We start from the raw sequence: 25215 nt of genomic DNA on the forward strand, positions 1-25215 counted from the left end.
ATTGTTGAAGGTGGCTTTTTACCAAGAATATGTGTAGGGTTGGTTACACAAGACAAATTATGCAGATGCCAACTGTAGGTTTTGAGAGATTTGTTTACAGCCAAGTTACCCCGTATTCTTCAGTATTTCAAAAGAGCATATCTGTTGTTTGTTTTTGGTTCTAGGCAGTCTTGGAGGAAACCAGTTTTCTGGATGCAATTCAGTTTGGGTTTAACTTTGATTTTGGCACAGAAACTGCTTTGGCTTCCCTGTATAATGACCTCTGTCAGGAGATAGACAGGGGAAATGTGTGCCTGTTAAACCACCTTGACCTTTCAGAGGTTTACAGTACCGTCAACTATGGTATCCTTCTGGAGTGGCTGTCTGCTGCTTTGCAGTCCGACTTGGTCATTTCCAGAGCCTGATGGTTGCGGAGTGCTCTTTGGACCCATGGAGCCTTCAAAGTGGGGTTCCTCAGAGTTTGATTGTATTCTTTATGCTGTTTGACATCCACATGAAACTGCTGAGTGGGGTCACCTGAAGTTTTGGAGTAGGTTGTCAAGAATATGCTGATGGCACACAGCTCGACTCATTTACATCTGCAGGGGAGGCAGTGGGTGTGCTGGACCGTTGTCTTGCCTCAGTGATGGACTGGATGAGAGCCAACAAACTGAAGCTCAATCCAGATAAGACTGAGGTACTGTTAGTGGATAGCTCCCTAGACTGGATGGATGGGAGATAGCCTGCTCTTGATGAGGTTATACTTCTTCTGAAGGAGCAGGTATATATCTAGAATCCATTGTGGTCACTTGAGGCTCAGGTGGTCTCAGTGGCATAGAGTGCCTTCCATCAGCTTCAGCTGGGGACCCCATCTAGACAGGCATGGCATGCTGTCTAAGCTTTGGTTTGATTGCTGCAATGCGTTATACATGGGGCTGCCTCTGAAGACAGTTTGGAAACTGGTGCAGTTTCCAGTTTGCTCATCTGGCCAAGATGGTATGAGCATATAATCCCATGGTATGAGCCTGACTGCACTGGCTGCCAATTAGTTTCTGGGCCCAATTCTGGTTTTGAATTTAAACAGCTCAGGACTGCAATTCCTCAAGGACTGCTTCTCCCCATATGAACCAACCTGGACCCTGTGCTTATCATTTGAAGCCTTTCTTCTAGTGTCCTCACCACAAGAGGTCTGGAGGATGGTAATATGAGAATGGGCCTTCTCTGCTGTCACTCCCTGTTTGTGGAACGCTCTCCTCATATATATTTATATACTGTATTTTTTGCTCTATAAGACTCACTTTTTCCCTCCTAAAAAGTAAGGGGAAATGTGTGTGCGTCTTATGGAGTGAATGCAGGCTGCACAGCTATCCCAGAACCCAGAATAGCAAGAGGGATTGCTGCTTTCACTGCGCAGCGATCCCTCTTGCTGTTCTGGCTTCTGAGATTCAGAATATTTTTTTCTTGTTTTCCTCCTCCAAAAACTAGGTGTGTCTTGTGGTCTGGTGCGTCTTATAGAGCAAAAAATACGGTATATTTGACATCAGGCAAAAACATTTCTCTTCTCCCAGGCCTTTGGCTGATTAAACAATCTATGGCCTTTTAACTTGTGTGGGTGTTTTTGCTTTGTTACTTTGTTACATATTTTTGTGCTTTTATATTGTAAATCGTCCTGTGATCTTCCCGTGAAAGGTGGTATAGAAAGTTAATGAATAATAAAAAATTATTGTATGTTATAACCAGTTAATGGTTATAATGTAGAAGATCAACTTAATTTCTTTTTTCCCAGCTGACAGCCCTACAAATGCTAACATTGTCAACTGATTGGCAACAGCAAAAAGACTTTTGTTGTCTGAGGTTAATTGCAAGTTTTTCCCTCCACTGGAAAGAAACAGCGTCATAAAAAAGGAAGTCACTTCCCCTTGCTTTGAACAAGTATTGGGTTTTTTTGTTCCCCATAGCCTCGAAACGCTGGAAAGGTGTACCTCATACCTCTTTTGTTCTGACAAATCAGAATTGGGTAACTTGGGAAAGTTTTCGTAAGTTTTTCTGATATATATAGATATATATAAGTCCATCTGCTGAGACTCTTCCATTGAGATAAAGTACTTTACAGCTCTTTGAAAAGTTCCAAGACAAAAGATGGAGAGATCTGGGTAAGTGTGAAATGCTTCTTTGTGGAGATAGCAGAGTAATAAAACATGGACAGTTTGATTGTTTGTTCAAAAGTAGGGGCGGGGGAGCTAATGGACCAAGCATATGAGTGCTGATGGTTCTTGCAACTATTTATTGACTACAGTATGTATGCAGAGGTCTTCACAGAACTATATTTGGTGAAGTAAAACTCTGTAGATTCCATATGACTAAAAACTGAGACCTTTTGTCAAGGAATGAAAGACTTCCATGAGGTTTTGGTTTTGCTTTCATGCATGAAGGGCATGAAATATAGTCAACATTGGTTGGTTTACAGCATGGGGCAATGGGTGGCCCTGTGTCTGTTCTGCTGAGAGGTAAATGGACACTGCTTGCCTCCTATAGCCCACGCCAAAAACTCAGGACTAAAACCACCCATTGTGGGGTGTTCTAGTGGGTGGTCCAGGGGCTCTTAGCTGCCCCTTCCTGCTTTTGCAACTTTGCTTATAGGACAGAAGTCAGTCTAAATTTGCATCCATGCATATAAACTGCTATATGTAGATTTGCGGCACATGGCTTTGTACTCCTAGTCTTCTAAGGACATAGAGTTCCACTGGCCCCTTTCCACATTCTGTTGCCTATTCCTCCTTGACTTTATGCCAAAGGGGAGTGATTTGCACCTCAGCATTTCCCTGTGCATGCTATCCTACGTATGTACCTCTCCTTCCCACCAGAGAAAGATCCCCCTTTCCGTTGCCCAAAGCAATCATGTATCTATCACTCTCACTGGGAGCCAATGGACTTGGGTTCTATCTGATGTCCCCAAGGATAGGAAAATCATTCTCACAATCTAGGGGGCTGAGGTTGGCCAGTGGCTGGAGTTGCTGTCAGAAGAACTGTAGATGGTACAGAAAAAGCTTGGTCAGCTATATTCAGAAGGTTAAATTTTAGAGAAAGACAGTGTGCCCACTTCCCGTATTTTGATTTTGGCTTATATCCTGGTTTGGAGGACATGACTCATGTTTCAGATTAGAACCGGAAACATGAACTTGCACAAAATGTATTGAGTAATGTGTAGACCATGCATTTTCAGTGCTCAGATACCTAATAGTTGGTAACCATGAACTTAACTCAAATATCCTTCAGCAAGCTTCTTCCTGTGGAGTTTAGGAAACAGCAATAAGAAACCAGAATAATAAGCCAGAATAATAATTTTAAATTGCTGAAAGTTGAGTTCTAGCCAAAGTATTTAAAGTAGCCATACTTTACATACATAAATAATCTAAGGAAAGATTTGGGTTTGCTCACAACACACCATAGAACCATCTCTCGTTAGCAAACAGTATCCCTTCTAAAGTAAACTTTGGTTGTACAAAAAAGATTGTGTGATGATGACAAGCTAAAATACAGTGTTTTGGAAGCCTTTCAGCAAGCAATACTAGAAACACCTGGCTTTAAGTCCCCTGAATTTAGGAGGTCACAGGACTTAAATGTGAATATATGACTGTGGAGAAATGTTGTGCCCATGATTATGTTTTGTGCTGGGGGGAAGGGAAGTTATGTGGTCTGTGTTGATGTCAGAGTGTGACTGTCAAAGTCACAACCTTGCACTGTTACTATATTGCAGGCCTGTTTAGCAGTAGCTGCTTGGCAGCAGATTCTGAAAACTGAGAGAGATCATCGCTTTTAGTATTTGTAGATGTGGCTTGGATCACGTAAATTCATTTTGATTGGTCTGGAAAACAATAAGACTTTGGTTGGCTGATGGTTCTAGTCAGCAGAGAAGAGCAGTCAACTGTCAGTTGGGAGAAATAATGTGGAGTGGAGAAATTGAGGTGAAAATGGAATCCATATTATGAACAACCTATTAAGTTGTTCATCTCCAGTTGCACACAGCCCAGCTTCCAAGTGTTGAGAGACTTCAGGGGTGCCAACACATTTTTTTTGATTTGTTATGTTTACTTGTCAACTCACAGTACTACAAAAAGAAGCCTCAAAGTGATTTACATTTTTTTTTAAAAAAGCATAGAATACTTTGGTCTTGGTTCATTGGTCATTGGAAGCTGTGGTGCCTTTGTGATATATGAGGGTTGTTGTTTTTTTACACACATATACAGACTGAGCATCAGATGGTGTTCAGTGTTGTCCCAAACATCTGACAGGTACCAATTTGGTCACCCTGGTTTTAGGACATGCCTGGCAAATGTGCCACAGGCAGCTGGAGATTGTGGTACTCAGGATGGAACAGGAGGGTCCCATGAGTTCATCTATGCCATAATCCAGTCTGAAGTCTTCCAGTCCAGTACTAGACTATCTGCTCCCAAGTTCAATAGATAAGAAGCAAAGTTACTCCAAGCACTTGTGATGGAGCAGTACAGCATATGCACTTCACTGTCCACAACAGAGACACTGTTTTGTACTCTGGGCTTGAGTTGTTAAGAAGGTTGACCACTACTATGTAAAGGGAATCCAATCCATGTTTTCATCAGAGTCTGGTGGCTATGCAAGTCCCAGTTTTAAGCCCAGGAGCTCTAGAGACAAGGCTGTCAGGCAGTTGAAGAGATATTTCTGGTGGGCTTTTCTCATGCCTAACAGTTTGTTCTAAATAAAGTAGTTTAGTCACCATCTCGTTTAGAACACTTCTGTTGTTATGACACTCTTCTTCTCATTCGCAGGTTCCAAGGTGTCATCCATCTTTCTCTTTCCTGTTTTCTACGGAATATGGTGCCCAGGCTCTTATGTATTTTCATTGCCAATACATTGGGTACTTCTGCCTTCAGAATCCAGCGTACGGGAAGTGCAGGTGAAAGCAGTAACCATCAATGGCCAAATCCTGGTTTAGAACATTCCAGTGTTTCTTTCTTCTTCTTTTTAATACAAAGCCATTCTTTTTTTATTTTTATGTAGATAATTGCCACGATCGCACCGTGCATTTCAGGTCCACTTTTGTACTGGCAGGAGAACCAGTGGTCCTCAAATGCCCTCCTTTGAGATACAAACCTATGGATGCTTTTGATCAGCCCTTGAATCTCACCTGGGGGAAAAATGGTTCAGCAACAATTATCCCTGCAGGATACAGAAAAACAAGAATACTCTTACAAGATGATGCTCTTTGGTTTTTGCCAGCTTCCAGTGAGGATTCTGGGGAATATATCTGCACTCGAAGGTAGGCATTCTAAGGCACAAGACTGTTAGCCTAGGCTACAGAGGGTTAACCAGATAACATGCGTATTCATGCATCACTGAAGACTTACCTGCAATGGATTTACAAGACAGATCTGGGGTACTGTTTATCAAGTGTTGGAGAAGGTAAGCTGCATTGAGAAGTAAGAGTTCTTTAGAGCAGAGACTGAATGCATTGGATTAATTTTGCTGCAATGTATCTGAGGCCAGGGACGCGGTGGCGCTGTGGGTAAAACCTCAGCGCCTAGGACTTGCCGATCGTATGGTCGGCGGTTCGAATCCCTGCGGCGGGGTGAACTCCTGTCGTTCGGTCCCAGCTCCTGCCCACCTAGCAGTTCGAAAGCACCCTTAAGTGCAAGTAGATAAATAGGTACCGCTTTATAGCGGGAAGGTAAACGGCGTTTCCGTGTGCTGCGCTGGTGCAGGCTTGCCAGAGCAGCTTCGTCACGCTGGCCACGTGACCCGGAAGTGTCTTCGGACAGTGCTGGCCCCCGGCCTCTTAAGCAAGATGGGCGCGCAACCCCAGAGTCGGTCACGACTGGCCCGTATGGGCAGGGGTACCTCTACCTTTACCTTATCTGAGGCCATCTTAATCCACATAACTTCGGTGAACCAAAGCTACCATATTGTACCCAATATTGGTGTGTGTGGCATGTGGCGTGCATACATGTCATTATGTGCGACTCGCATCTTCAGGGAGAGGCCAAGCAGGGAGCCCAACATGGAACAGCTTCCTCTCTCGCGCTCAGGAGGAGCCACCCAGTGAACTGTGCTGTGCTAGGCCTCCTCCACCCCCTCAACATTAAGGGGACCTGATCCCCTGCCAGCAAATATTAAAGGGGCCAAAGACCCCTCTGCCCCTAGGAGCTGGGCACACTTCAGTGTAACTATTCTTCCATTACTAAGAACAAGGCTCAGATCCTATAACTGAAGCTTGGTGTGACTGTCACAGGAATACCATCCCCTCCCAAAGTCACTGTTGCATTATAATAATGTTTAGCTGCATTGGATCATGTGGCTACTTCCAACTCAGGCATTATTGTTCCTGAGGGAAGTGCAGCCCTTGCAAGAGAAGGAACGACATGTTACATCCATCACCAATACAATGTGAAGCCTAGCCACAAGAGAGTATGGCTCCTCAGCTCTGGACATTATTATTATTATTATTAAATGGCGGTCACAGAATGTGGAAGTGACTTACGCTTCCTTTCTTTGGCACCCTTGTTTCATATGTGGAGTGAGGAGGACAGTCATGTTTCTCCCGCAAGGAGACGTCTTGAACTCTTTGTATGTCTGGCACTACAAGGGATGCGGGTGGTGCTGTGGTCTAAACCACTGAGCCTCTTGGGCTTGCGGCCAAAATGTTGGCAATTCGAACCCCTGCAATGGAGCGAGCTCCTGTTGCTCTGTCCCAGCTCCTGCCAACCTAGCAGTTCGAAAGCACACCAGTGCGAGAAGATAAATAGGTGCTGCTGTGGTGGGAAGGTAAACGGTGTTTCTGTGCGCTCTGGCACTCGTCACAGTGTCCCGTTGCACCAGAAGCAGTTCAGTCATGCTGGCCACATGACCCAGAAAACTGTGGACAAACACCAACTCCCTCAGCCAGAAAGTGAGATGAGCACTGCAACCCCACAGTCATCTTTGACTGGGGCCCTTTACATATTTTTTACCTTTACATATGCATGTGGCACTTTGCAGGTCGTATGGAAAGAGGAAGGGCAAAGCACTCACTGAAATGCAACTAGTTGAGGGGAAGAGCTTGGGGCATCTGTATCTTTTGCAAGGAGAGGAGCATGAAATGAGCTTTGAAGACCCTGCAATGTTTTGATGATTATTAACATTATCACTCTAGAAAGCACCATGCATGCTTATTAATGGTTACAATTGTGGTTATTAATGGTCACATTAAATGCTGCTTTGTTTTTAGTGTGGGCTAATGAATAGTCCGGGACGCGGGTGACGCTGTGAGTGAAACCACAGAGCCTAGGACTTGCCAATCAGAAGGTCGGCAGTTCAAATCCCTGCGACGGGGTGAGCTCCTGTTGCTCGGTCCCTGCTCCTGCCAACCTAGCAGTTCGAAAGCATGTCAAAGCAGTGGCGTAGCGTGGGGGGTGCAGGGGGGCCCGGCCGCACCGGGCGCAACATCTGGGGGTTAGGGTTAGGGGGCGCAAATTCACGGGTTAGGGGGCGCAAATTACTTGCCTTGCCCCGGGTGCTGACAACCCACGCTACGCCACTGTGTCAAAGTGCAAGTAGATAAATAGGTACTGCTCCGGCAGGAAGGTAAACGGCGTTTCCGTGCACTGCTCTGGTTCGCCAGAAGCGACTTAGTCATGCTGGCCACATGACCTGGAAGCTGTACGCCGGCTCCCTTGGCCAATAAAGCGAGATGAGCGCCGCAACCCCAGAGTCGGCCACGACTGGACCTAATGGTCAGGGGTCCCTTTACCGTTTACCTAATGAATAGTCCATGATATGGGGTTGGAAAAGAGAAGCTTCCTTCTGGGCTTGATGAATGCAAGTAGCCAGGCAGAAGCCTTGCGGCAGCCTAACGTACACTTTCCATCTTTATGAGCAGGAATGGGTGTGATTTTTATTGAAAATGGCTCAAGGAAAGGGAAGGTCAAGAAACCTCCCCACCACGACATCAATTTTCCTCCTCAAGTTATAGCCTCAGTGTCTGCATTTTGTTAAAAAGCGGAAGAAAAGAAGTAATTAAAAAACCAGTTCAAGGGAGATAGGCACCAGCAGCTGGCAGGGTTTGGCCTTAAACTGTCCGTGATGTCTGTTCAGGGCATGCGTTTAGAATAGGGAGCCTGTCTAGAGTGCAGAAAGTGGTGCTTTACACAACTGGTCTCTTGTGGTCCCACCTGTTGCCACCTGTTTGAACATCTGGATTTGTGTACAGTGCTACCTCTGGTTACGTACTTAATTTGTTCCAGAGGTCTGTTCTTAACCTGAAACTGTTCTTAACCTGAAGCACCACTTTAGCTAATGGGGCCTCCCACTGCTCCCACCCGATTTCTGTTCTCATCCTGAAGCAAAGTTCTTAACCTGAAGCACTATTTCTGGGTTAGCGGAGTCTGTAACCTGAAGCGTATGTAACCTGAGGTACCACTGTAATCCTTGTAGCAGTCAATGGCTAAAAGTCACATCCGCAAGTAATTTCGATCACATTTAGCCCTCCAGTAAGAAATGGAAGATGGAAGGGGATGGGCTTGTATTTTTTCAAATGTCTTAAATTGGTCATTGCTGATAAACAGAAAATATGTGTCCCCCCCCCCAAAAAAAATCTGCTGAGAGTGATACTGACGCTGTTGAGCCTGATAGTGATGAAACAGCTCTTACACTACCGCTGTGCAATATTTTAGCAGTCTTGCACAGACAGAAAAGTGTCCCAAGGTTGCTCAGTAGAGAAACACAGATGTGCTCAGTGTCCTGTGGCGTTGCAATGTACTTGATACCAGAAGTTACTCCACTGAGTGGAAAGAGACATGTGCAATGAAAAGTATGCAAGACTTCCAGTGTAAACCTCAGGGGGACTGGCATACGTGCAGAAAGAGGTCACTTATTGCAGAGGATATGTAAATGATTTTTTCGGTGAAAAAGTCAGCGGCTGATGTTTTTTTCTTTCATAATGTCAGTTCCATTATAATGCCTCTATATTAATCCCACAAGCAAATTCATCTGGAAGATATTATGTCCAAATGAAAAATCCAAGTCAGTTCCTTGCCAAGTAATCATGAGCAGAACAACATACACCTTTTTCAGAACAACATACACATTTGGCAGATCACTTGACCAACTGCATTCTTTCTGCAGGCACCCCTGCGGGGCTCAGGAGCCCAGTTCTATCATCCCTTGCCTGCAGAGCTGGCAGTCCCTCACCCTTTTTTTCCAAACACCCTCCCTTGTGGAGTGTTCCCTCAGCCTTCTCTCCTCTCCCCTCTCCTTGGGAGTCCCCTGGGCAGCTGCTGCTGGTCTTTGAGCTGCCCTCCCTGCCCCAAAGAGAGCTGCCCTCCAGAGGCCACATTCACAGGTGGAGCTTATTGCCAGGGCTGCCGCAACAAACAGCCGCACAAGCCTTTGAGAGGAAGATGCGAGAGGGCATCAGAATAGGGAGGGGAGGAAGGAAAGAGGGACAGAGGCCAGAGTTGCCAGCAGCACCCCTGACCAGTGGCGTAGCGTGGGGGTGCAGGGGGGGCCGGCCGCACCGGGTGCAACATCTGGGGGTTAGGTTTAGGGGGCGCAAATCCACGGGTTAGGGGGCGCAAATTACTTGCCTTGCCCCGGATGCTGACAACCCGCGCTACGCCACTGCCCCTGACTACCATTCAAGGCACCCTGGTTGAAAACCACTGCCATATGATATTATTGTTTGTGTGTTTGTCGAGTTAGACGTACAGGACATTCATCTGAGTAAAAAAAAAAAGGGGGGGGATGAAGCAGGTTCCTGCCTACAAAAATCCCTGTACAGTCTCAGATACAGACCTTGGCTTGTGCTTCTCCTCATGAGCAAGGAACTTTAAACAACAACAACAGTCTCCAGCAACTAAGGATCTCTTCTGTCTGCGAGTGTCTTCTTGCTCAGTCCTTCAGTCCTGGTTCCACTAACTTGTTACTGTAATGGCTTATTGTTAGTTGTCTCTCAGGTTAGAGAAACATCACAAGACAGACCTCTCCCCCACCCGCTCTTTCCTCAAGGCTTGCGGTGCTTTGTCCTTCCTTCCCAAATAATTTTCTCAATTTATAGCGGCTGCTGCACAAGCTCAGGGAGACTTCCCGACTGACAGCTTACTCGGCTTAAAAGACAGAACTGTCGGCTGAGGCCCACAGAGCCTCTAGACCAGGGGTCTGCAACCTAAGGCCCATGGTCATTTAACCAGCCCATATTGTCATATTGGCACTTGTGTTCAGTGTGCTCTGAAATCAGCAGGGTGTGTGTGTGTGTGTGGTTCAGGTCCCTCAGCCAGAGTATTTTGTATTGTCTGAAGAATCAAGTTGCCAACCAATGATGCTTTTTCAGAGGGCGGTGATTTTAGTGCCCTGTGTGTACTTAATTGTTCAAAATGGTTAAATCTGAATAATAAAAAGCAATGGTGGGTTATGGTGCAATGATAAATCTTCCCTTGTTGTGTATGAATGTCGTGTTTCTTCTTCTCTCCCCGTGCCCATTTGCCCTCCGCCTGCAGGAATTCTTCTTACTGTGCTGATGTGTCTGTTCATCTCACAGTTGTGGAGAAAAGCGCTGTTCGAAATATTTCCTATCTCCAGAAGGCTTTCACATTTAGTCCTGGAAAGGTTGTCTGTCCCGCCTTGGAGAGTTTTGTACAAAAGAATACAAACTACGAACTCAAATGGTACAAGGTATTATTATGGGTAATTTCTTCATGCCAGTTTGAACTTGGACTTCCAGTATCCAAACCCACAGGGGACTATCATCTGCATTGCACTCAGAACGAAAGGCAGAATAATATAAGACGCTGACAACATGGTAGAAATTGCACAGGGTCCTATGCTGGGTTATGACATGCCTAAGCCCATTGATTTGAATTGCCATCTTAGTGTAATTGTGGCCAACTCTGCTAAGGCCAGGGATGGGGCTGCTATGGTCATCCAGGTGTTGCTAGATTTCCACCATCTGCAGCTGGCATGACCAGGGGTCCAGGATTATGGGAGCTGTAGTTCAACCACATCTCAAGGGACATAAATTAACCATCCTTAGCCTAGGATCAGAGTAATCAGCTGTAGCTTTGAAAAAAGACCTTAGATTATGGTGGCCTGCAGATGTGCTCTTGAGTTAAAGCTTTGATACAATAGCCTGAAAGTTTCATTAGGTTGCTTTGTTTGTAGAATATTTGCATTTAAGATGACAAGCTGTTTTCGCAAAGAAGAGGTCCATCATGAGCTCCCCCCCCCAAAAAACCCCAAATGTTCTTTATGTTCACAGGCAGCATAGCCTAAGGTTACCAGATGTCCCTGTTTCCAGGGGACAGTCCCCGGATTTACAAATCATTCCCCATACAAAATCCTATCATTCCTGCTGAAGTTGAAAAGTGTCCCTGGATTCATTGAAAAAAAATCTGGTAACCTTAGCATAGCCCTGAACATCAGATACTGATGCCAAAAGAAAAGGTTGTTGCCGTTGTGCCTTGGTTATGTCCAGAAGCATGTTAGACTCAGAGTGCTAGACTAGACACAACATTAGTTCTGATCCAAGAGAACCATACTAAGGTGAGGCCAAAGCCTGAGGCTATTTTATTTTTTTGGAACTGCCCAGCACTTAATTTAGTTCACCAAAACTAATTTCCTCCTTTTTTCTTGATTAAAGCCATCCACTCCGTCCAAATTCTAAACTAACCATTTTCCACGTGTAAATTTTATTGAATTATGAATGTGCATGGTGCACATTTAATTTTGACACTAATGACTTGGTAACTGGAGGGCAGTAGTTCTGAAATCCTGCAGAGCCCTGCTAAATTTATCTGTAGTTTATAGCCCTTTCACCAGAAACCAGGTCTGTCAGCAACTGACTAGACCATGAGTTTTTATTTAGTGATAATAGTGTCTGGCCAATAATGGAAAGTGAAACCCAGTATCACAATATCATTTTACAAAGTTCTTCTGGAATCGTGCCAAGTTAACTTTGTGATGGAGAACTATTTTGATCAGGTTCGCCTGAGGAATTTGATCATTCTGATATAAACTGACCTAATCTGCAATTCCTGGACTGACTAATGTATGGATCAGAACATGCCCGTCAGATCTCACACTTCTCCAGATGCTGTTGACATAATTTTCGGTTCAATATAAATTATCAGAACATGTTTAAAGATACATATCTGGAGAGAAAATGAAATGCATGTTTTAAGAAAAAATGCAGTTGAGAACGAGCACTTAAATGTTGATTTTTGTTCAGATTTTTAATAAATAAATAAATAAAACATTAATGCACATATGGGATGGAAAGGTTTTCTGGGTGAACACATGTGAAAGTGATATGGACCAGAAACGGAGGCTTGTCCTCATTTAATCTATCATTGATTGATCAATACAATATGGAATTTTCCACTTACGCTGCCACTACAACAGTTAGTCATTATTGTGTAACCGTGTGGCTTACTGCAAGACTTTAACAAAGAGCTCTCTCCTTTCCTGGCACCACACGGAAACTGAAGAGAGTCAAAGTGTAAACCAAATCGTCACACTTGCAAACCCTGCTTAGTTAAGGAAGCCAGCTTCATAATCCATGGTTTGTTTGTTTTTTAAGTTGGCCTGTTTTGAAACTGGTCAGAGCTTGTTTTAAACCACTGCCCTTGGTTTGAATGTAATAAACCAGGATTCGTGAAAATGAAAATAACTCTTATTCCGACTCTGTGGGGGGAGAAGGAGGGGGAAAGGTGTGAGTCTGGTGCTTACTGCAAGATCCTCTGTGCTCAGGTACACAGTAATAAGCAGTGGCATTTAAGCTTTATGTGGACATTGTGTATAAAAAGCTTATTTGAGGCACTTTTCTGCTTTGGAATCTGTCAGGAATCAGACCCCTGCCGCAGTCTTCCCAGTGTTTCATGGCCTTTCCCAAATGCCATCATTGCTGCATCAATGGATGTTAAACTAGCTCAGTGACATTAAGAATTGACTGGGGGGGGGAATCACCTTAAGACTTCTTGGCACTGAAGCATTGTATTTCGCCACTAAATGTTCAGCTGCCCATTTTATTTGTGTACTTTTATTTTTTTGTTTCTAGGACTCAACACCTTTGGACATTGACAATAAAAAATTTGCTGTTTTGAAGGGCACAAATTACCTCATCATAAACTCTGTGTCCTTGGATGATTCAGGCTACTATACTTGTCAGCTGACGTTTCAGCACGAAGCGGGACAATATAACATCACCAGGACCATTCAGTTAGAAACACTTGGTAATGTTTACTCTTGAACTACTAAAGTACGCAATGATGAGCAGGACTGTACATACAGATGATCCACTTTTCTTTGCTTAAAAAAAATACAAATTGGGTATGAAGTAAACTTTGAATTTTCCACATGGATCAATTATACAAATGTGCAGATTGTTGAAATATGCGTAGCAAGGAGTCATTGCTCAGAACACAAGCTATGCAAACGAAAGGTTAATCTGCGGCATTTCTATGCAAGGCAGGAAAAGACTGCAAACCTGGAGAGCCATTGCCGGTCAGTTTAGACCAGAGGTGGAGAACTTACGGTATGCCCCACGGACCAGATGCGAGCCATGGGGCCTCCCCATCTAGCCCCTTACCGCTCCACAGGGAATTATTGAGACTTGAAAACAGTTCTCTGTTGTCACTAAAAGAAGGCTACAGTGGTACCTCAGGTTAAGAACTTAATTCGTTCTGGAGGTCTGTTCTTAACCTGAGGTACCACTTTAGCTAATGGGGCCTCTCACTGCCGCCGCGCCGCCGCCACGCGATTTCTGTTCTCATCCTGAAGCAAAGTTCTTAACCTGAGGTGCTATTTCTGGATTAGCGGAGTCTGTAACCTGAAGTGTCTGTAACCTGAGGTACCACTGTATTTTTGAATCTCCTGTGTGGGGCTGAATTTTATTGTATGGGGTCACCAGTGGGAAGGAAACGGGTAACCCTCTTCCCCCCATGTATCGTCACAGCCCAAAACACTCTTCTGTTGAGGTCAAAAGAATGTCTCCCTCAGGGTCAGAAACGTTGCCCAACTGCAGATGCACGGAATATGCACGTCCTGACTCTAAAACAGCTTTCCTAGGATGTATTTTGGCAGCGAAAGAAAAGACTCCTACTCTTTTTCATCATTGCAACTGCCAATTGCTAAAGCCCCGAGCTTATCCAGCACAACATTCCAGCTATTTGCTTCCGATAAGAGCTGAAAAAGTTTCAGAAGAGAACTAAGATCGCTGGCTAGTGGCCAGTAGAAGTGTGAGGAATTCACAGCCTTTGTGGGAGGTAGAATGCTTGTGGCTTAAATGCCTCCGCTTGCAAAACCGAGTAATTTATGCCAAAAGAGAGCCCTGGGAGGTGATTTCCATTAGCTCGGGGAATGCAATATTTAACTAATAGTGGGAAAGGGTAGACAAATACACCTATCTCACTTTCCCCTTTTTATTTTTAAATTTGTACAGGTTTCTTTGTCTGCTGCTCTGTTAAATAAATATAGATACATATGTTAATTTACCTGTTAGTCAGTACATAGGCTGACCAGCAGGGGGTGGTAGTATGCTTAATGTGTTTTCAGATCAATGTAAGAACTGCACATTCTTCCCCCATTTCAATTCATTTTAAAGAAGCTGAGAACCTCTGAAAATTTCACAGAGCAAAGAGAGAGGAAAGAGAGAGAGAGACAAGATCTTTGAACGCACTGGAATTCTGGTCGATGTTCATTCTGGTGATAACAGTTACATTTCAGCTGTGCCTTATTCTTTTGAGAGAGGTTATTTATCCTGGTAAATAATGGAAACTATTGCTGTATCAGAAAAGCGGATGTAATTATCTGCAACATCTTTTCTCTGAACTCTCACTAGGCCAAAAGAAGAGAAGCCGACCTGTGATTGTCTACCCAAATGAAAAGATTACATTAGCAGGTCTCGGTAAGGCCAACAATTTATTGAAGTCATTTCTGAAAACAAAGTACCATTATGTTACAAAATAAGAATTATAACTCAGTTTTAAATTTCTTACCAGTGGGTTTAAGTACTATATTAGTTCCAACCATAATAACAGCTAATGGTGGCTTTACTGACTTTGCTATAATTGTGGCAGAATTAATGATATCTGTTGCATCCTGAGGCGTATCCACAATTCAGCCTTTTGCGAACAGGGCCAAACCAAACTTACACATATTGTGTCATGTCATGATTTCCCCCCCCCTGCCCCCCTTGTTCCTTCATGTCTTCAAAACTGAGGAATGGAGTGGAGGAGCTGAACCTTTTCCTTGCCAGTTATTTGGGCAAAAACCAGGCTGGTGTGATTTTGATTGAACAAACAGCTGGTGGGACATGGTGACCACTCAACCACCTGCGGCTTCCATGTATTTTAAAACAAATGGAACAAGAACAACTGGAATACAGGAAAATAGGTTTTTGGCTCTAATTCGCCTTATCCAGGGATCTTTTGAAATGGAAGTTCTGTCTAGGGGTGGTGTAGGAGGTCTATGTGTTAGAGCTCCTAGCAGATCACCCTCATCAAACTACAATTCCCAAGACATTTTGTTGCTTGGACTTGAGAAACGGGGCCCCTTTCTTCTTTGGACAACACTTTAAAAAGTCCTGGCATTTTGTTCCTCTACCATGGTGTCAAAGATATGGTCCATAGCTCTGTGAGAACCTATGCACGGCACTTGAAGTAGAAAAAAAGATGACATATGTGTAGTGCTGAAAAGAGTGTTCTGTATGCTTGGGGGAAAGTCATCAATATGGAACACTTATTTCTTCTGTTTAACAGCTATTCCGGAAATGTAGGAATGTGTGTGCTCTTTGGATAAACCAGTCTTGTGAAAGAAATGAAAAAGCCTCCACCCATCATTAACCTAAAGGTTTTCACCAGACCTCATACCAAAATCTTTATTAAATTTCTATATTGCCCTTCATTTGAGGATCACAGGGTGGTTTACAATACTACAACACCGAAATGCAGACTTTAGTAACAAAAGAAAACAATACTGTCACCCACCCCCCAGCGCAGTTTTAAAAGGCTATATATTGTTTAATTAGCCAAAGGTTTGGGAGAAGAGGAATATTTTTGCCTGGACCCTAAAGATATGTAATGAAGGCACCAGTTAAGGCTCCTTGGGGAGAGCGTTCCACAAGCAAGGGGCCACCTCAGAAAAGGCCGCTTCGGTCCTTGAAGTATTGCAGTCCTGAGCAGTTTAAGGCTTCATAGGTCAAAAATAGCACTTTGAATCAGACCTGGAAACTAACTGGCTGCCAGTTCAGTCAGGCCATGATTGACATTACAGTGGTACCTCTGGTTAAGAACTTAATTCATTCCAGAGGTCCATTTTTAACCTGAAACAGTTCTTAACCTGAGATACCACTTTAGCTAATGGGGCCTCCTGCTGCCACCGTGCCGCTGCCACATGATTTCTGTTCTCATCCTGAGGTAAAGTTCTTAACCCGTTTGTAACCCAAGCTACCATTGTATATGCTCATACCATCTTGCCCTGGTAAGCAACGACTGAATTCTGTACCAGCTGAAGTTTCTGAACCATCTTCAGAGGCAGCCCCATGTATATAACACATTGTGGGAACCTAGAGGTCAAAAGCTGGCTGGGATATGGAGCCCAGAACCTGATCTGAGATGTGTACTTGTCTACAAGCGGTCACATATACCAGGTCCTAAAAAGAATTGATGCAAGTTACAGGGACTCTGGGTAATTTGAACCAAGAACCTCATGGTCTGGGGCCTAGCCTAGAGAGCTACCATAGATTCTGTGTGAGCAAGTCTTCAAATGTAGAAGGAAATGAGGATGTCAACATGACCTCTGCAATCGATAGGCAGTAGGTTTCTAGGCTGGCCTCTACTGTCACTAAATCTAGGCTGTTTTTTCATCTTTTTAAAAAATAATTTGTATTAATTTTAAACAAATAGTATCACCAGTCAGACAATTTTACAACATGTGTAATTTTTTTGCATCTTGCTAATCATTTGGACAAGTACAGATGGTATGTATCAAAGGGTTCACTGTGTTCTCAAGTCTAACTTGGCATATTTGCAAAAAAAAAAAAAAGCGTTGAGGAAGTGATCGGTATTGCTAAATATTTGCACAAGTTTGAAAGTGATTTCCTTTCAAACAAAGTATATATTTTTATTGTGCCTTCATGGGAGAAGGATATTTTGTACCTAATGCCCTGTGAAGACAGAGCCATCTCCGGCTGATACCGTGCTTTTGAATGAGCTCCAGCAAATGTCATAAAAAAAACTCAAAAACTTCTCTGCAGCAATAAAATATTCCATGTGCAAACAAGTACAGTGACTCATGCTATTCTAGGCTATTGGAATGTTTGCCTTAGTCAAGAAGGATGTGGTTAAGTCGCATGTTGCTGGCTAGCATAAATAGAAAGGGTCATCAGCTAAACAAGCTTGACTCCTATTGCTTTAATTCTGTAAGAAGCTGTTCAGACGCTGCTCAAAAACTCACTTGCCACCAGCATCTCTTCCAACTCCTCTTTTTGGGATGTTGACTAAATAAGTGTTTTTATTTTGAGGCTTCAGGCATCTCTGGGAAATGTTGCTTCTGTGGGCTCTTGTTGCTCATCCAGGGGATGCCTGAGGTATTTCACTCAGCCAGGACAATTATCTGTCACTTTTGCCTTGAGATTGTTAGGGTTGGCTGCATTTTATTAATCCTATTAGATTATTGTTAGGTAAAGGTAAAGGAGCGGTACCTATTTATTTACTTGCACTTTGATGTGCTTTTGAACTGCTAGGTTGGCAGGAGCAGCGGGAGCTCACCCCGTTGCGGGGATTCGAACCGCCAACCTTCTGATCGGCAAGTCCTAGGTTCTGTGGTTTAATCCACAGCGCCACCCGCGTCTCTAGATTCTTGTTAGCTGATGATAAAAGCTCTGAAGTGTGGCAGTTGTTTATTGCAATGCTCTAGAGCTGATCCACCTATTTCTTGGTTCCCCTACTAGGCTGGGTGATTGGTCAAAAAAGGCTTGGTCAAATGTTGCCAAATAATACTCAAGTATTTTTAAAGCATTCTTTTTATTAGGACATTCAGTGCTATTTTTCTAGAAAAAAGAGGTGCTAGAACTCACCATGACTGCCTCCTTTGTACTCTTATAATGGAGATACACATCTTTTGTTGCGACCCACCCTGAATTGCTTGGTGATGAAAAGTGGGATATAAATCTTACAAATATATGAAAATTGTAAGCTGCTGTCTATACCGTGGCATTCCTGGCACCATGCAGTGTTTAACGACAATATTTGACTGGCGTATGCCAAGCGCTGAACTGGATGCCCAATATTTGCATTGGAAGTGGGCCAAAAACCAAGACATTTGCAACACTTTAAGTGTCCACAGGTAATCAGACTCCAGAAGAAGTGGTGTGAGAATTGTATTTTCTTCTTCCACCTGTTTTACTAAAAACATTTACATTTATTTACATGATGAATCTCCTGCCAACCTAGCAGTTTGAAAGCACGTCAAAGTGCAAGTAGATAAATAGGTACCACTTTGGCGGGAAGGTAAACGGCATTTCTGTGCACTGCTCTGGTTCACCAGAAGTGGCTTAGTCATGCTGGCCACATGACCCAGAAGCTGTACGCCGGCTCCCTCAGCCAATAAAGCGAGATGAGCACCGCAACCCCAGAGTCGGTCATGACTGGACCTAATTTTCAGGGGTCCCTTTACGTTTACGTGATGAATAATGGCTAATTGCTTCTCTGGGTAGACTTCTTGGTTTATTTAGTTCAGTTTCTAACACACCTTTCCCAAGGAGTCTGATTTGGTAACAATTAAAACAAAGGGCATGCAATAAAAACAAAAATACACCTACTTAATCCAGGCCGTTGAATGTCAGCTGAAATAAGAATGTATTGAGCTCTTCAGAAGACTTAAGAATTAAGGAGTGGTGATATCCATTATTGCTCAACATAGTACTCAACATTTGTTTGTTCTTGCTTCCATGTTTCCTTTTAAAACTAGGTTCTCGACTGACAATGATATGCAAAGTGCTTACTGGAGAAAGCAGCCATTTTTATACTGAGGTTTGGTGGCTAGCCAACAAGACTTACATTGGTAGGCTTTATCAAAAGGGCAGAGTTACAGAAGGAGAACGTCAGTAAGTATTATTACGCTCACCCCAATCTCTGAGCAGTGAGAGGTGCCAAAACATACCTTAGGTTTAGTTTCTTTAAAATGGAGGTCACTTGAGACAGCAGTATCTTTGGGATATGTGGTTCTATTTACACATATATACACAAGATGGTGACAGCAGCCACAAAATTAAAAGATGCCTGCTTCTTGGGAGAAAAGCAATGACAAACCTATACAGCTTCTTAAAAAGTAGAGACATCACCTTGCCAACAAAGGTCCGTATAGTAAAAGCTATGGTTTTCCCAGTAGTGATGTATGGAAGTGAGAGCTGGACCATAAAGAAGGCTGATCGCCAAAGAATTGATGCTTTTGAATTATGGTGCTGGAGGAGACTCCTGAGAGTCCCATGGACTGCAAGAAGATCATACCTATCCATTCTGAAGGAAATCAGCCCTGAGTGCTCACTGGAAGGACAGATCGTGAAGCTGAGGCTCCAATACTTTGGCCACCTCATGAGAAGAGAAGACTCCCTGGAAAAGACCCTGATGTTGGGAAAGATGGAGGGCACAAGGAGAAGGGGACGACAGAGGACGAGATGGTTGGACATTGTTCTCGAAGCTACCAGCATGAGTTTGACCAAACTGCGGGAGGCAGTGGAAGACAGGAGTGCCTGGCGTGCTCTGGTCCATGGGGTCATGAAGAGTCGGACACGACTAAATGACTAAACAACAACACACAAGATGAAAAGGCTCACAGCATTAACAGATCTTGGTCCTCTGTTAGGTTTCTAGCCACTACCGCCCTGCCATAGCTTTGGATTCAGCAATGAGAAGGAAGCATCTCTGTGTCTCCTCCCATCCCAATTCAAGATGAGGCTGACCATTTTTGTATAGTTCTCTTACACTTCACTTTGGCATCACCTCCAGCTAGCCACCTAACCGTAACATCATCTAGCTTACCAACTTCTCCACAAGACTATCACGGGGGACTTTGTCGAAAGCCTTACTGAAATCAAGATGTGCTACATCCCCAGCATTCCCCTGATCCACGAAGTTTGAAACTCTATCCAAAAAAAAGAAATACGATCAGTCCGGCATGATTTGCTTTTGAGAAACCCATGCTGGCTCTTCATAATCACAACATCCTTTTCTAAGTGCTCACAGACAGACTGTTTAATTATCTGTTCCAGAACCATTCCTGGTATCGATGTCAAGCTGACCAGTCGGTCATTTCCCGGTTCCTCTTCCCTTTTTAATGCCTCCACTCCACAGGGACCTCATCTGTTTGCCAAGAATTTTCAACGATTATAGACAGAAGCTCTGAGACTCAGAGGCTCTGAGTTCTTTTAGTACTCTTGGATGAAGTTCACCAGGCCCTGCAATTCTTAATTTATTTATAGTAGCTATGAGGTCCCTAATACCTCTTTTCCTATCTTGGGCTGCAGCTTCCTTTCTACATCATTTATTATATTTTCACCTTTAAACCACATTCCAAGCAGATTCAGTCACCATAGTATACTTTGTGGCTGAATGAGAATATGAATCTGCATTGTCCTGGTTTTAGTCTGAAAGTGCTTCCAGACAGGTGGTTATTGTGGGATTGGTGCTCCTCCTGCATGCAAGCTTTTTGCAGGGTCCGTATGATGTTGTTGGCATCAAAATGGCAGCCCACATTCCCTCCTATTGAATCTGGATTTTTCCTTCCTGGGGCAAATCCAAAAAGTTTAAGCATGCCAACACCCTGGTCACAGTCTGGAAGCCCCCTGACACACTAACAACTGCATTACAATGGTTCACTACTGAGATCCTGTCAAACCCACTTTTCTTACTATTTTGAATACAAAATATTCAAAATCAGGGTGTTGCAGTGAAATGAACGTATTCCCATGTGCTATAAAATGCTGTGCCCATAGTTATGCACCTCGCCAGCCACCCGCCACACAATGCTAGACTAAAAAAAATCAAATTACAGTGTTCTTGAAATGCTATCAGTTAAAAAAAAGGTGATCCTATAAATTACTGTTTCCTTGTTTTAGGGAACTTGTAGAAAATGATGAAAATTACATTGAGGTCCCCTTGATTTTTGACCCTGTGAAAGAAGCTGATTTCAATACAGACTTCACATGCGTTGCCCATAATAGTCTCGGGCATGAAATACGTGCAGCACAAGTAAAGCAACAAGGTATGTGTCTGTGTACGAATATACTATTCTTGCCCTACTTGTTAATGTATGGTTCAGCTCTGCAAGACCTTTACCAGGGTTGAGAACCTGATTGTGCATCATGGCTGTGTTGGTAACTGCAAAGAGAATATCTAATTCTTCCAACTCAAGATAGGGCTAGGGTTAACCCCTTGTTTGAAAGCCTGGGGGTGCTATCAGTCAGTGTAGACAGCATTTGGCTACATGGAACAATTCTCAGACAGTATAAGGGTGTTTGTTGGGCTAAGAGAGAGTGGTTCCACGAGGTACAGTGGTACCTTGGGTTACAAATGGCTCGAGTTACAAACTCCACTAACCCGGAAGTAGTACCTTGGGTTGCGAACTTTGCCCCATTAGCAAAAGTGCGCCTCAGGTTAAGAACAGTTTCGGGTTAAGAACGGACCTCCGGAACGAATTAAGTTTGTAACCCGAGGTCCCACTGTATTATGAAAGAGGGATCAAGGAACTCCCTATCCACTTTCTTCAAATATGGCTGGCCTCTCTTGGAAATGGGATATTGTGCAAGATTATACCGTATTGGCCTGAATATAAGCCGCACCCAAATATAAGCCACACCTTTAAAATTGTAGGGGGGAAGAAAAAATACCTGAATATAAGCCGCTCCCTTCCTCACTGCTCCTGGCTGCATACTGGGGGTGGGGTGGTGGGGCAGCCGCACTGCGTTGCTGGCAGCCTTTCCTATCCCTCGCTCTCTCCTTTCGGAATTGGGGGGGGGGAGTGAAGCTTATATTCAGGCCAATACGGTAGTTCCCCAGATCTAGGAGAGCTGCTCTTCTTTTATGCTGTTAAACATTTTAACTTAGTTTCTTCCATTTTTCTTCCTCAAATGTCATACGACCTTTCTGGGAATTCAATACTCCGTTTGAAATATGTGGGCTTTATGAAATAACACCCCTACTTTTTTATTTAGGCTCCGCAAAGTTTGACACCAACTTTTATTTTATTTTTTTAGAACATGATACGTCTTGGTACTTGGCGCTCATTCCTGTGGCTCTCGTTGTCGCGATTGCGGGAGGAGTGTGCCTGCATAAATGTTGGAAGAGAAGATCAGCAAGGGGATATATTGCAACCAAATCCTAAAGGACAAAATGTTCTTCTTTTAGCATGAAAACAAACCAATTGATTGGTAATCTACTGCAATATATCAAGAAACCTTTTGGATGAAAACAAAAATCACCCAAGACATTTTGCTGGCAGAGGCAGAAAAGCCTGATGTAATTTCCCATGGTGGTAAAAATATATATTAATGAAATAAATTGCAAATTTTCGTCAGTTAATTTACCTCTCAAATCTGCTGCTTGAGGCTCCTCACACTAGTCAGAAATAAGGATGGTCCTTGCAGAAGCAGAAGGTGTGTCAGAAGGGCCATAGCTCATCTAGTGGGCTCTTAAAGTGGTAGAGCGTTGGCCTTGCATGCAGAACACCCCGTGTTCAGTCCAAGTCACCTCCAGGAAGGACTGGAAAGGTCCCTGTCGGAAACCCTAGAAAGCCACTGCGTGTCCATGTAGACAACATTGAGCTTGATAAACCATTGATCTGACTCAGTATAAGGAAGCTTCTGATATTCCTAATTGCGATTTCTTAGACCCAAACTAAATAGGATGATGATAAGCTAATGCTCTTCCAAAGGGATGTGAGGCCAGGGGTGTGAAACCCTCTGCTCCCTCACCTATCTTATCCTCACAGGTCTTTTATCCCTTGAACTAGGCTCTGACACTGGAATTGAGCCAGTTTGGGAGAAAAGTACACAGCTGGAAGGGGCTGTTTAGTCGTTTAGTCGTGTCCGACTCTTCGTGACCCCCGCAGTTTGGTCAAACTCATGCTGGTAGCTTCGAGAACACTATCCAACCATCTTGTCCTCTGTCATCCCCTTCTCCTTGTGCCTTCCATCTTTCCCAACATCAGGGTCTTTTCCAGAGAGTCTTCTCTTCTCATGAGGTGGCAAAAGTATTGGAGCCTCAGCTTCAGGATCTTTCCTTCCAGTGAGCACTCAGGGCTGATTTCCTTCAGAATGGATAGGTACGATCTTCTTGTAGTCCATGGGACTCTCAAGAGTCACTTCCAGAACCATAATTCAAAAGCATCAATTCTTCGGCAATCAGCCTTCTTTATGGTCCAGCTCTCACTTGGGAGAAAAGCAATGACAAACCTAGACAGCATCTTAAAAAGCAGAGACATCACCTTGCCGACAAAGGTCCGTATAGTGAAAGCTATGGTTTTCCCAGTAGTGATGTATGGAAGTGAGAGCTGGAAGGGGCTAGAGAAGGGGAAATGGCAGGCAGAGGAAAGGGGCCCACAAATCTCTTTGGCGCTTGAAATTATGTCGTCTACTCTAGACATTATTGGGGCTCCCAGGTCAGGCACCATCCTTAGTTGTTTGGGCCTTTAAATAGCTTTGGAGAAGATGGGAAAGGACGTATTCCTTACTTAATCCTATTTACTTTTATCTGATTCATTCGCAAAGTGAGGATCCTTTGGTAGCCAAAATGGCACTGCCAATATACAAGAGGCGGGTATCAGGAGGCTTGGGATTTGAAAAATTACAAAAGACTTGAGGGGGGAGGGACCAACGGGGGAGACAGCCCAATAAAGACTGGGCATGCTCAGTGGGCAAGGAAGGCTGACTGACATTTGTGAGGAGGCGGTGTGGAATGATGCATTCTGTAAAAATGCATAGCTGCAGGGACCCTGAATAAGAGTACTCCACATTGCAGCATTTTGTGAATAGGAGTACTCCACTCCCAAATAGGAGTATTCAATACTACTCTCATTTCTTGAAACTATTAATGTGGAATGAATAAAAACACTTAGATCAGCAATCGAAAGAACTGTTTGTGAAATCCCCATTAGAATGTCCTCATAACTTTGAACAGTTTTTCCTGCCCAGTATTCCAAACTGCTTTGAATCTCCCCTCAGTTCTAAAAGCTGTTCACCATGCGGCATTGGAAGGTGCTGTCTAAACCTGTCAAAAGCTCTCTTGAAATGAGTTTCTCAGATATTTGGATGCTGGCAAATGTGTCTAATGTGACTAGAATATAATGTATGGATCTGTCAGTGTCTTACCTGTGTATGCATTAAATAAAAAGGGCTTACGAACAGTCTGGGAGCCAAGATATTTTTTCCAGCTCTAGTAGTTCTAAGCTTTGGAAAGCTTTTGTTCTGAGATTAGCAGCTGCACCCTATGGACAAAGATAAAAATCTGTGTTGCAATGCTTTTGCTGAAAGAAAGAAGTCAGCCTTCCTTCTTTCAGTGCCAGGTGCTGATGTCATAGTAACCGCAAATTGGCTGGTTTTCCAAAAACCTCTCCATCTTTGTTCAGTGACCTCTGTCTGAGAGTTGCTTCATTTTCAAAGGATTCATTTAGTGATTCTACATTAGTAGAAAAGAAGGCATATGTAACTATAATTACTTCCATAGGTGACTCTGTTTTTTGTTTTGCTTTTGTTCAAAGGTCGGTAGCTAGAGAATGAAAGGCAGCTGTCATGGTAGACGAGCTGTCTTTGGGGAAAATGGGAAGGGAAATGTAATATTATTACAGACCCAAGTTGATTTTCCAGAAACGACTTGGCTCGTCATTATCTTCTTTCCAGAAAATGATGTGATCAGCAACATAACAATGCTTTCTGTCCCTTGTTGTAATCCCCAGAAGGATATTGTCTGTGTCCAGTGAACCACAATGTTTCCAAACAATAAATTCTGTATGTAATTATGATTTTAGATTCTATTATCTTTTCCCTTTGGAAGGTAAAAGATAAAACACAACACAACAAATGAAGGGGCCCAATGGGTAACTCAGAAGTTTTGTTTTATCTTTCACAAAAAAGTTTTATGTCAGACGCCTTGTTAATAGTAGAGAGCAGCATTCAGAGGTTTTGAACTGCTATTCCCATCTGTCCTAGCCAACATGTGGTGACTGAGGCTGATGGGAATT

At 43.6% G+C, this 25215-nt stretch overlaps 1 protein-coding gene across 1 annotated transcript; it reads left to right on the plus strand.

The window, feature by feature from the left end:
* Window positions 1-1995: 1995 nt before the first annotated feature.
* LOC310676254 (interleukin-1 receptor type 2-like) lies at window positions 1996-24996 on the plus strand. The gene is made up of 9 exons (XM_083437988.1): window positions 1996-2132; window positions 4785-4912; window positions 5017-5275; window positions 10485-10659; window positions 13040-13214; window positions 14822-14887; window positions 18952-19087; window positions 21098-21243; window positions 22235-24996. Exons 1-9 carry the CDS (start codon window positions 2119-2121, stop codon window positions 22360-22362), a joined length of 1227 nt encoding a protein of 408 aa, XP_083294114.1. The 5' UTR covers window positions 1996-2118; the 3' UTR covers window positions 22363-24996.
* The last annotated feature ends 219 nt before the right edge of the window (window positions 24997-25215 follow it).

This window comes from Podarcis tiliguerta, assembly GCF_965153285.1.
Source record: "Podarcis tiliguerta genome assembly, chromosome: 4".
Classification (NCBI taxonomy): Eukaryota; Metazoa; Chordata; class Lepidosauria; order Squamata; family Lacertidae; genus Podarcis; species Podarcis tiliguerta.

What these genes read in the sequence shown, in the direction of transcription:
- LOC310676254 (XM_083437988.1), top strand. An exon ending in CATTCAGTTAGAAACACTTG is followed by an intron (nt 13,215 to 14,821) that starts GTAATGTTTACT and finishes AACTCTCACTAG; the next exon opens with GCCAAAAGAAGAGAAGCCGA. An exon ending in GTTACAGAAGGAGAACGTCA is followed by an intron (nt 19,088 to 21,097) that starts GTAAGTATTATT and finishes TCCTTGTTTTAG; the next exon opens with GGAACTTGTAGAAAATGATG.